General features: G+C 59.8%; 1 protein-coding gene across 1 annotated transcript; it reads right to left on the bottom strand.

The window, feature by feature from the left end:
* Positions 1 to 2,323: 2,323 nt before the first annotated feature.
* LOC311220713 (trypsin-like) lies at positions 2,324 to 9,335 on the bottom strand (the record flags this gene model as incomplete). The annotated part of the gene is made up of 5 exons (XM_084304263.1): positions 2,324 to 2,476; positions 3,715 to 3,851; positions 5,704 to 5,969; positions 8,395 to 8,548; positions 9,278 to 9,335. The coding sequence occupies 5 exons, from the start codon at positions 9,333 to 9,335 to the stop codon at positions 2,324 to 2,326; spliced, it is 768 nt and encodes a 255-aa protein (XP_084160389.1).
* Between the last annotated feature and the right edge of the window lie 2,639 nt (positions 9,336 to 11,974).

Raw genomic sequence — 11,974 nt, 5'->3', positions numbered from 1 at the left:
CTATCCAATTTCACCAATTTTGCCAATTTTCACCAATTGCTCAGTTTTGCCCACCGTTGCCCATTTTTGCCCAGTTTACCCTACTCTTGCCTTGTTTAGCCTACATTTGCCCAATTTCCCCCACATTTCCCTATTCTCCCCCAATTTTCCCCTTTTTCCCCAATTTCACCCACACTTCCCCACCTCTTCCCCCCCGGCTTCCTTCTGACTTAACCCTTTTTTTCCCCAATTTTCATCACATTCACGCTCTTCCCCTCTCCCCTTGGGCTTCGTTTTGCCCACCTTCCCCTCATTTTTTACCCATTTTGCCCCCAAATTGAGCTCCGCTTCCCCTGGAGGAATGTGAGTGCGGCCATGGAGATGCAGGAGGTTTATTGGGGGGAGGTGGACCTGGGTTGGACGTTCTGGGGGGGGCGTGGTGGGGTTGGTCCATCCATGATGTCACTCCATCCATGATGATGTCACTCCATCCCTGGTGATGTCACTCCATCCATGATGATGTCACTCCGTCCATGATGATGTCACTCCATCTACGCTGATGCTGGGGGTTGGTCCGTCCATGGTGGGCTCAGGCCCATCACGACGGGGTCAGTCCGTGCGTGGTGGGGTCCGTGGTGGGCTAGGAGGTCATAAAAAACATGGTGGAGACCACGGTAGAGCCAACCTGCTTGTGATGGGGTCAACCTGGTGGTGGAGAGGTCCATGGTGGGGGCAACCCAACCGCGGTGGGTTCTCTGGTGGGGTTGGTCGGAGATGGCAGCATTCATTGGTCCTTGATGGGGTCAACCCAACCGTGATGGAGACCATGATGGGGTGAGTCCATGATGAGGAAAGACCATGATGAGGTTCACTGGTTCTTGATGGGATCAACCCAACCATGATGGGGTGAGACCATGATGGGGTTTGGTCCTTGATGGGGTCAACCCAACCATGATGGAGACCATGATGGGGTTCATTGGTCCTTGATGGGGTCAACCCAACCATGATGGAGTTCATGATTGGGTTAAGACCATGATGAGTTTAATTGGTTCTTGATGGCATCAACCCAACCCTGATGGGGTAAGTCCACTTTGGGGTTCACTGGTCCTTGATGGGATCTACCCAACCATGATGGAGACCATGATGGGGTTCACTGGTCCTTGATGAAGTCAACTGAGCCATGATGGAGTCTATGATGGGGTTCATTGGTCCTTGATGGGGTCAACCCAACCATGACGGAGTCCATGATGGGGTTAAGACCATGATGAGTTTCATTGGTTCTTGATGGGATCAACCCAGCCATGATGGAGACCATGATGGGGTTCACTGGTCCTTGATGAAGTCAACTGAGCCATGATGGAGTCTATGGTGAGGTTCACTGGTTCTTGATGGGATCAACCCAACCATGATGGAGTCCATGATGGGGTTAAGACCATGATGAGGTTCACTGGTTCTTGATGGGGTCAACCCAACCCTGATGGAGTTCATGATTGGGTTCATTGGTTCTTGATGGGGTCAACCCAACCATGATGGAGTCCATGATGGGGTGAGTCCATGATGAGGTTCATGGTTCTTGATGGGATCAACCCAAACCTGATGGAATCCGTAATGGGGTGAGTCCATGATGGGGTTAAGACCATGATGGGGTTCATTGGTCCTTGACGGGATCAACCCAACCATGATGGAGACCATGATGGGGTTCACTGGTCCTTGATGAAGTCAACTGAGCCATGATGGAGTCTATGATGGGGTTCATTGGTCCTTGATGGGGTCAACCCAACCATGATGGAGTCCATGATGGGGTTAAGACCATGATGGGGTTCATTGGTCTTCGATGGGATCAACCCAACCATAGTGGGGTCCATTTTTTGGGGGGGGGGTGTGTCGATCCACCCACGACGGTGTCGGTGGCTCTGCCATGGCGTTGATCCTTTCTTGGTGGCTTCAGCTTATCCATGGTGGGTCTGTGGTGGGTTTGTTGGGTCCGTGATGGGTTTGTTGGGTCCGTGGTGGTTTTTTGGGGTCCGTGATGGGTTTTTTGGGTCCGTGGTGGTGTCAGTGGGTCCATGATGGGTTTTTTGGGTCTGTGATGGGTTTTTTGGGTCCGTGGTGGTGTCGGTGGGTCCGTGATGGTTTTTTTGGGTCCGTGATGGTTTTTTTGGGTCCGTGGTGGTGTCGGTGGGTCCGTGATTTTTTTTTGGGTCCGTGATGGGTTTTTTGGGTCCGTGATGTTTTTTTTGGGTCCGTGATGGGTTTTTTGGGTCCGTGATGGGTTTTTTGGGTCCGTGATGGGTTTTTTGGGTCCGTGGTGGTGTCGGTGGGTCCGTGGTGGGACCAGGAGACCTCAGTTCTCCGCCATGGTCTCCTGGATCCAGTCGAGGTAGTTGTAGACCAGGCTGTAGACCCCTGGCTTCCCCGCCTGCCCGCAGGGGTAGTCGCCCCAGGAGACGATGCCTTGCAGCACCCCGTTGCATATCAGGGGGCCCCCCGAGTCACCCTGGGGACAAAAGGGGCCGTGACGAGACCCGGTCCATGGCCCCAAGACGGGGGGGGACACCTGGCCACCAGGCGGGGACATAACTGGTCTTGGAGACAACGGTGTGGGTCCAACCAAAGCGAGGTGGACCCACAAAGAGACGTGGTTGTGGGGCAGGAGGTGGTTGTGGGGCGTGGGTATGGGGTTGTGGCGAGGGGACACGGGGACATCTCAAAGTCCAGGGGATCAGGGGGAGGTGATCATGGGACAGGTCGATGAGGTTTTAGGGCACGGAGAAATGACCACGGGACACGGGGACACGGCCACGGGGCGTGGGGGACAAGATGACAGGACGGGGGGACACAGCTGATGGAGGACAGCCCTGGGACGGGGGATGTAGGGTGTGGTGATGGGACATGGGGACATGGTTGTGGGACATGGAGACATGGGGATGGGACATGGGGACGTGGTGATGGGACACGGAGACATGGTTGTAGGACATGGGGACACACTTTGGGACACGGGGACATGGTGATGGGACATGTAGACGTGGTTACAGGACATGGAGACATGGTTGTAGGACATGGGGACACACTTTGGGACATGGGGATGGGGTGATGGGACATGGGGACATGGTTGTAGGACATGGGGATGTGGCTGTAGGACATGGGGACACAGTCTGGGACATGGGGACATGGTGATGGGACACGGAGACATGGTTGTAGGACATGGGGACACACTTTGGGACATGGGGACATGGTGATGGGACACGGAGACATGGTTGTAGGACATGGGGACACAGTTATGGGACATAGGGACATGGTGATGGGACATGGAGACGTGGCTGTCGGACATGGGGACATGGGGGTGGGACATGGAGAAGTGGTTGTAGGACATGGGGACACAGTTTGGGACATGGGGATGGGGTGATGGGACATGGGGACATGGTTGTAGGACATGGGGATGTGGCTGTAGGACATGGGGACACACTTTGGGACATGGGGACGTGGTGATGGGACACGGAGACATGGTTGTAGGACATGGGGACACACTTTGGGACACGGGGACGTGGTGATGGGACATGGAGACGTGGCTGTAGGACATGGGGACACACTTTGGGACATGGGGACGTGGTGATGGGACATGGAGATGTGGTGACAGGACATGGAGACGTGGCTGTAGGACATGGGGACATGGTTGTAGGATATGGGGACATGGACAGGTCCCCAAGGCCAGGGGACACGGGTGACCAGACGCACCTGGCAGGAGTCCTTGCCCCCCGCGGCCACGCCGGCGCACAGCATGTTCTCGGTGACTTTGCTGCCGTAGATCTCCTGGCACCGGCTGTTACTCACCATGGTGACGTTCACGCACTGGGGGGTGTCGGGGTAGGTCACTGGGTGGGGGAGGACACACGTGTCCAACAGGGGCTGAAGGGACACCTGGGTCCCTTCTCTGCGGAGATGCCTCCACCCAACCCAACCCAACCCAACCCAACCCAACCCAACCCAACCCAACCCATCCCAACCCAACCCAACCCAACCCAACCCAACCCAACCCATCCCAACCCAACCCAACCCATCCCAACCCAACCCAACCCAACCCAACCCAACCCAACCCAATCCAACCCAACCCAACCCAACCAAACCCAACCCAACCCAACCCAACCCAACCCAACGCTGGTTGAGATGTCCATCCCATGGACACCTTCTCTGTGGAGATGCCTCCACCCAACCCAACCCAACCCAACCCAACCCAACCCAACCCATCCCAACCCAACCCAACCCATCCCAACCCAACCCAACCCAACCCAACCCAACCCAATCCAACCCAACCCAACCCAACCAAACCCAACCCAACCCAACCCAACCCAACCCAACGCTGGTTGAGATGTCCATCCCATGGACACCTTCTCTGTGGAGATGCCTCCACCCAACCCAACCCAACCCAACCCAACCCAACCCAACCCAACCCAACCCAACCCAAGCCAACCCAACCCTGGTTGAGATGCCCATCCCATGGACATTTGGGTCCCTTCCTTCCAGAGACACCCCCAACCCAACCCAACCCAACCCAACCCAACCCAACCCAACCCAACCCAACTCAATGTTGGTTGAGATGTCCACCCCATGGACACCTGGGTCCCTTTCTTCCAGAGACACCCCCAACCCAACCCAACCCAACCCAACCCAACCCAACCCAACCCAACTCAATGTTGGTTGAGATGTCCACCCCATGGACACCTGGGTCCCTTTCTTCCAGAGACACCCCCAACCCAACCCAACCCAACCCAACCCAACCCAACCCAACCCAATCCTGGTTGAGATGCCCATCCCATGGACACCTGGGTCCCTTTCTTCCAGAGACACCCCCAACCCAACCCAACCCAACCCAACCCAACTCAACCCAACCCAATGCTGGTCGAGATGTCCATCCTATGGACACTTGGGTCCCTTCCTTCCAGAGACACCCCCAACCCAACCCAACCCAACCCAACTCAACCCAACCCAACCCAACTCAATGTTGGTTGAGATGTCCACCCCATGGACACCTGGGTCCCTTTCTTCCAGAGACACCCCCAACCCAACCCAACCCAACCCAAGCCAACCCAATCCTGGTTGAGATGCCCATCCCATGGACATTTGGGTCCCTTCCTTCCAGAGACACCCCCAACCCAACCCAACTCAATGTTGGTTGAGATGTCCATCCCATGGACACTTGGGTCCCTTCTCTGTGGAGATGCCTCCACCCAACCCAACCCAACCCAACGCTGGTTGAGATGCCCATCCCATGGACATTTGGGTCCCTTCCTTCCAGAGACACCCCCAACCCAACCCAACCCAACCCAACCCAACCCAACCCAACCCAACCCAACCAACCCAACCCAACCCAACCCAATGCTGGTTGAGATGTCCACCCCATGGACACCTGGGTCACTTCTCTGCCTAGATGCCTCCACCCAACCCAAAGCTGGTTGAGATGTCCATCCCATGGACACCTGGGTCCTCACCCAGCCCTGGACACCTGGGTCTCTTCCTTCCAGAGACACCCCCAACTCAACCCAACCCAACCCAACCCCGGCTGAGATGCCCATCCCATGGACACCTGGGTCCTCACCCAGCCCTGGACACCTGGGTCTCTTCCTTCCAGAGACACCCCCAACTCAACCCAACCCAACCCAACCCAACCCAACCCAACCCAACGCTGGTTGAGATCCCCATCCCAAGGACCCCCTGGCTGTCCCATACCCTCGGGGCTGGTGGTGGTCCCCCAGCCCATGACGGTGCAGTTGGTGCCGGGGGCCAGGGGGGCGCTGGGCAGGGTCAGGGGCTGGACGAAGGGTGTGACGGTCAAGGTGGGCTGAATGCGCAGCAGCATCAGGTCGTCGGCGTAGCTGCCGTCCCCGTCCAGGTCGCTGAAGCCGGGGTGGACCACCACCTTCGTGGCCACTGCGTACTGCTCCTGTCCCGTCTGGGCCTCCAAGCTGTGGGACCCCGCCCGCACCTGGATGTTGCTTGGGGACAAGGGGACACGTGAGGGACGTGGCCGCGGGGACGTGGGATGGCACGGTTGGAGGGGTGGGGGACGTGGTCACGGGGGATGTGGTCATGGAGGGATGTGGTCATGGGGGACATGGTCATGGAAGGATTTGGATGGACGTGGAGGGGCGTGGTCATGGGGACGTGGTCATGGGGATGTGGTCATGGGGATGTGGTCATGGGGGACGTGGTCATGGAGGGACGTGGACCTTGGGGACTTGGACACAGAGAGATGAAGATGGGAGAGATGGGAACATGGGGAACATGGTCATGGGGACGTGGTCATGGAGGGACGTGGACATGGGGACGTGGACATGGGGACATGGTCATGGGGAATGTGGTCATGGAGGAACATGGTCATGGAAGGACGTGGATGGACATGGATATTGAGGGACGTGGTCATGGGGGATGTGGTCATGGGGGACATGGTCATGGGGGACATGGTCATGGAGGGACGTGGTCATGGGGAATGTGGTCATAGAGGTACGTGGTCATGGGGACATGGACATGGGAGATGTGGTCATAGAGGGATGTGGTCATGGGGGACGTGGATGGACATGGAGGGACGTGGTCATGGGGAGCGTGGTCATAGAAGGACGTGGTCATGGAAGGATGTGGATGGACATGGAGGAACGTGGTCATGGGGACGTGGTCATGGGGACGTGGTCATGGGGAACGCGGTCATGGAAGGACGTGGACCTTGGGGACTTGGACATGAAGAGATGAAGATGGGAGAGATGGGAACATGGGGAACGTGGTCATGGGGGACGTGGTCATGGGGACGTGGACATGGGGACGTGGTCATGGGGACATGGTTATGGGGACGGGGTCATGGGGACGGGGTCATGGGGACAGGGTCATGGGGACGTGGTCATGGGGATGGGGTCATGGGGACGTGGTCATGGGGACGTGGTCATGGGGATGGGGTCATGGGGACGTGGTCATGGGGACATGGTTATGGGGACGTGGTCATGGGGATGGGGTCATGGGGACGTGGTCATGGGGACATGGTTATGGGGACGGGGTCATGGGGACGTGGTCATGGGGACATGGTCATGGGGACATGGTTATGGGGACGTGGTCATGGGGACGTGGTCATGGGGACGTGGTCATGGGGACGTGGTTATGGGGACGTGGTCATGGGGACGTGGTCATGGGGACGTGGCCATGGGGGACGTGGTCATGGGGGGACACCAACGTGGGGGGACGTGGCCATGGAGACACGGGGACAAGAGGGACGGGGACGTGCGGGACAGGGGCAGGGCACAGGTGGAGGTGACCCAGTTCTCTTCCCAGTTCCCCTCCCAGTACTTCTGGGTTCCCCTCCCAGTTCCTCCCAGTGCTTCCCAGTTCCTCCCAGTCTTTCCCAGTTCCCCTCCCAGCGCTTCCCAGAACCGCCTGGCAATGGGCAGCCATGAACATGCACTGGGAATAGGGCTCCCAGTGACTCCCAGTGCCACCCAGTGCTCCCAGTTCCCCACCCAGTTCTTTCCAGTGCCCCTTCCCAGTGCCTCCCAGTGTCCCCAGTTCCCATTTCAGTGTCTCCCAGTCCCCCCTCCCAGTGATCCTGGTAACCCCCAGTAACCCCAGTCCCCCTCCTAGTGACTCCCAGTGCCCCCAGTGCCCCTTCTAGTGCTTCCCAGTAGGACCTAGTCCCCCCAGTTACTCTCCCAGTGGCTCCCAGCATTGCCCACTAGCCCCCAGTCCCCCTCCCAGTACCACCAGTCCCCCTCCATTGCTTTCCAGTAGCCTCCAGTGCCTCCCAGTAACCCCCACTCCCCCCACCAGTTCCCCCAGTCCATCTACCCATGCCTCCCAATGCCTCCAGTAGCCCCCAGTCCCCCTCCAGTCCCCCCCAGTAACCCCCAGAGTCCATCCCAGTGCCTCCCAGCGACCCCAGAACCCTTCCATTCCCCCCCCAGTATCCCCAGAGACCCTCCCAGTGCCTCCCAGTCCCCCCCAGCGCCACTCCCAGTGTCTCCCAGTGCCTCCCAGTCCCCCCCAGAGCCCCTCCCAGTGCATCCCAGTCTCCCCCAGCACCCCTCCCAGTGCTTCCCAGTGCCTCCCAGTCCCCCCCAGCGCCCCTCCCAGTGCCCCCAGTCCCTCCCAGCACCCCTCCCAGTGCCTCCCAGTGCCTCCCAGTGCCTCCCAGTCCCCCCCAGCACCCCTCCCAGTGCCTCCCAGTCTCCCCCAGCACCCCTCCCAGTGCTTCCCAGTGCCTCCCAGTCCCCCCCAACACCCCTCCCAGTGCTCCCAGTGCCTCCCAGTCCCCCCCAGAGCCCCTCTCAGAGCCTCCCAGTGCCTCCCAGTGCCTCCTAGTCCCTCCCAGCCCCCCTCCCAGTGCCCCCACTCCCCCCCAGCGCCCCTCCCAGTGCCTCCCAGTGCCTCCCAGTGCCCCACCTGGTCAGGCAGTGGGCTGCCGTGAGCACCCACTCGGTGCTGATCAGGGCCCCCCCGCACTGGTGCTGGTCGAAGTAGAAGAGCAGGACGAGGCCGGGGTGGGCCTGGGGGGGGCACTCGCTGCCCCCCAGGATCCGCTCGTCCCGGGGCCAGGCTGGCACCGCCCACATTTAAATGGGGGGGGGGGGGGACAACACCGGGACCCCCCCCTTTTTTTTAGGTCCCCCCCAATATCCCCCTCACACCCCCATATCCACCCTTGCGACCCCCCCCCGCGCCCCCATTCCCACCATGGGGACCCCCAGGACCCCCCCAGTTCCCATCCTTTGCCCCCCACAATCCCCAAATTTGGGACCCCCCCCCTCCAGAAACCCTCATATCCCCCTTAGGACCCCCGAGACCCCCCCATTCTCACCCAGGAGACCCCCAAGACCCCCCCCATCCACCCAGGGGACCCCCAAGACCCCCCCATCCCCATTCTTGGGACCCTCAACCCCCCCAATTCCCACCCTTAGGACCCCCAGGACCCCCCATCCCCACCCTAGAGACCCCCAGGACCCCCCCATCCCCATCCTTGGGACCCCCAACCCCCCCAATTCCAACCCTGGGGACCCCCAGGACCCCTCATCCCCACCCTGGGGACCCCCAAGACCCCCCCATCCCCATTCTTGGGACCCTCAACCCCCCCAATTCCCACCCTTAGGACCCCCAGGACCCCCCATCCCCACCCTAGAGACCCCCAGGACCCCCCCATCCCCATCCTTGGGACCCTCAACCCCCCCAATTCTCACCCTGGGGACCCCCAAGACCCCCCCATCCCCACCCTGGGGACCCCCAGGACCCCCCCCATCCCCACCCTTGGGACCCCCCCCCAGCCTCTCACCGGGGGCCACCAGCGCCTGGAGGAAGAGGAGGAGGAGGAAGAGGCGAGGAGACTCCATGACGAGGGGGGGGCCGGGGGCTGGATGCCGGGGGGCTGGGTGCCCCCGGCTATCAAGGCTTTGCGTTAATTATTAACGGGGGCTCATTAGCAACCCCCCCCCCCCCACTCCCCCCCCCCACCCACCGTGTTTGCTTGGTGACGTCCCCAGGCAGGTGCCACGTTCACATGCCCCCCCCCCTCGAAGGGACACGGTGGTGGCTATGGGGTGAGCTGTGGGGCTGAGAAAGGGGGTCCCGGACCCCCAAATCCCCTGGATCAATGGGGCTGAAAAAGGGGTCCTGGACCCCAAAAATCCCCTGGATCAATGGGGCTGAAAAAGGGGTCCTGGACCCCAAAAATCCCCTGGATCAATGGGGCTGAAAAAGGGGGCCCTGGACCCCAAAAATCCCCTGGATCAATGGGGCTGAAAAAGGGGGCCCTGGACCCCAAAAATCCCCTGGATCAATGGGGCTGAGAAAGGGGGCCCTGGACCCCAAAAATCCCCTGGATCAATGGGGCTGAGAAAGGGGGCCCTGGACCCCAAAATTCCCTGGGTCAATGGGGCTGAAAAAGGGGGGCCTGGACCCCAAAATTCCCTGGGTCAATGGGGCTGAGCAAGGGGGTCCAGACCCCTAAATATCTAATAGGGCCGAGCAAGGGAGTCCCAAATCCCTAAATTCTCTGCAAAATAGGGCTGAGCTTAGGGGTCCTGGACCCCTAAGTCCCCTGGGTCAGTGGGGTTGAGTTTAGGGGTCCCAGACCCCAAAATCCCCTGGATCAATGGGGCTGAGCAAGGGGGTCCAGACCCCTAAATACCTAATAGGGCCAAGCAAAGGGGTCCTGGACCCCCAAATCCTCTGGATCAATGGGGCTGATCAGCGGGGTCCCGGACCCTCAGATCCCCTCTAGTATTTATGGGGTGCACTGGGGCACCCCGATTTTTCGGGAGGGGGGCGGTCCCGGAGCAGGGGATTGGCTCTTCCCCTCCTCCGGATTTAATCCGGATTAAGCAAATCACCCCCTGACGCAGCGGCTGAGAAACCGCCCCGGGCGGGCAACGAACACACCTTGGGCGTGATGCGGCCGCTGTAGTCATATTATTGCCCCCCCCCGTCATTAACGCTAATTACAGTAATAACGATTTTCCTCGCGGCGGGGGCCGTAATCACGGGGGAAAACAGCGTGGGGCCGCGTGTTATTAAGGGGGAATTAACCGTCGGCCCCCCCCTCCTTGGGTGTTCGCCGGGGGGGGCACCCGCACCCGGCGGGGAGGTGGCACCCCCTTGTGTGGGAGGGGGTGGTGGGGTCTCCTGGGGGGTCGTGGTCGCCCCCCGTGGCCCACCCATGGGGGATTTGGTGGGATTTGGTGGGATTTGGGGGGGGGTCTACGTGTCCCTAGGGGTGTTACGGGGGGTGGTGGTGGTGGTGGTGAGACCCTAAATTGGGCAGGGGTGGGGCTTGGGGAGAGCCCGACCAATGGTGGTTCTCCGTTTTGGGGTGGGTGGGAGTTGGGGAGAGGCCGACCAATGGTGGTTCTTCGTTTTGGGGTGGGTGGGAGTTGGGAAGAGGCCGACCAATGGTGGTTCTCCAGTTTGGGGTGGGCGGGAATTAGGAAGTTTCCCCCGATTGATGTGGGAGTTGGGGAGAGCCCGGCCAATGGTGTTTCCCCGTTTCAGGGTGGGAGGGACTTGGGGTGAGCCCAACCAATAGCATCTCCCCAGTTTGAGGTGGGCGGGGCTTAGGGACAGCCCACCCAATGGCGTTCCCCAGATCGTGAGGCTGACGTGGCCCCATCCCCCGCATGGACCCAAAACATCTCCAGGTGCCTCCTCTGCATTTTTTCTGCATTTCCTCCTCCGTTTTCCCTGCCAACATGTTCCTTGGGGCCACAAAGCCCCCGGGAACCTGCGTGCATCATCTTGGGACACTTTTTTTGGGGAGAAAAAGGCCAATTAAAAAATCTCGAGGGCATGCAGAAGTGGGGTGGGATGGAGGAACTTGGGGGGGGGGGAACATCACAGCCAAAACAAACCCGTGGCCACCAGCCCCAGAAGAACCCGGTAGACGTTGGGTTGACCAATCATCATCGTTGAGTTGGGAAACCCTTGTTGGATTGGCCAACCCTCACTAGGCCAGGTTGGGTGATCCTCCTGACCAATCGGATTGGCCAACTGCCTTAGGTTTGTCAACCAGCTTGGCTGCTGATAGACCCTTGTTGGGTTGGCCAACCATCACTGGGGCCCTTGGGTGCCCCTCATGGGCTTGGGTGTCCCCTGCTGATGCTCCTTGTGTTGTTCATTCCCACCGGGGATCTCCTATTGGATAGGAGATGGTTGGATGGCCAGATGTCATCAAATTGGGCAACCTTCATTGGTTAGTTACCCTTGTTGGGTTGGCCAACGCCGTTTGGGTTGGAGGACTCATCCACCAGCGTCCCACGTCCACGGGGCCATTGCAAGGCCCGGCCACGTCTTCGTCCTCGTGAGATGATGGGAGAGCACGAGTGTGGGAAACGGGGCTCGTCTTCAAATCAAATCAACCTAAAATCGCAAATTTGGGGGATGGCGGGAGGGCTCTGACCTCAAAATGAAGCCGTAAATGGAAACCGGGCCCGCGGAGGACGCTGGGAGGAGAGGCCGGGTCTGGGATTTCTCTTGA

This window comes from Netta rufina (assembly GCF_964035555.1).
Source record: "Netta rufina genome assembly, chromosome: 38".
NCBI classification, from domain to species: domain Eukaryota; kingdom Metazoa; phylum Chordata; class Aves; order Anseriformes; family Anatidae; genus Netta; species Netta rufina.
This window is presented reverse-complemented; position numbering and strand designations above follow the sequence as displayed.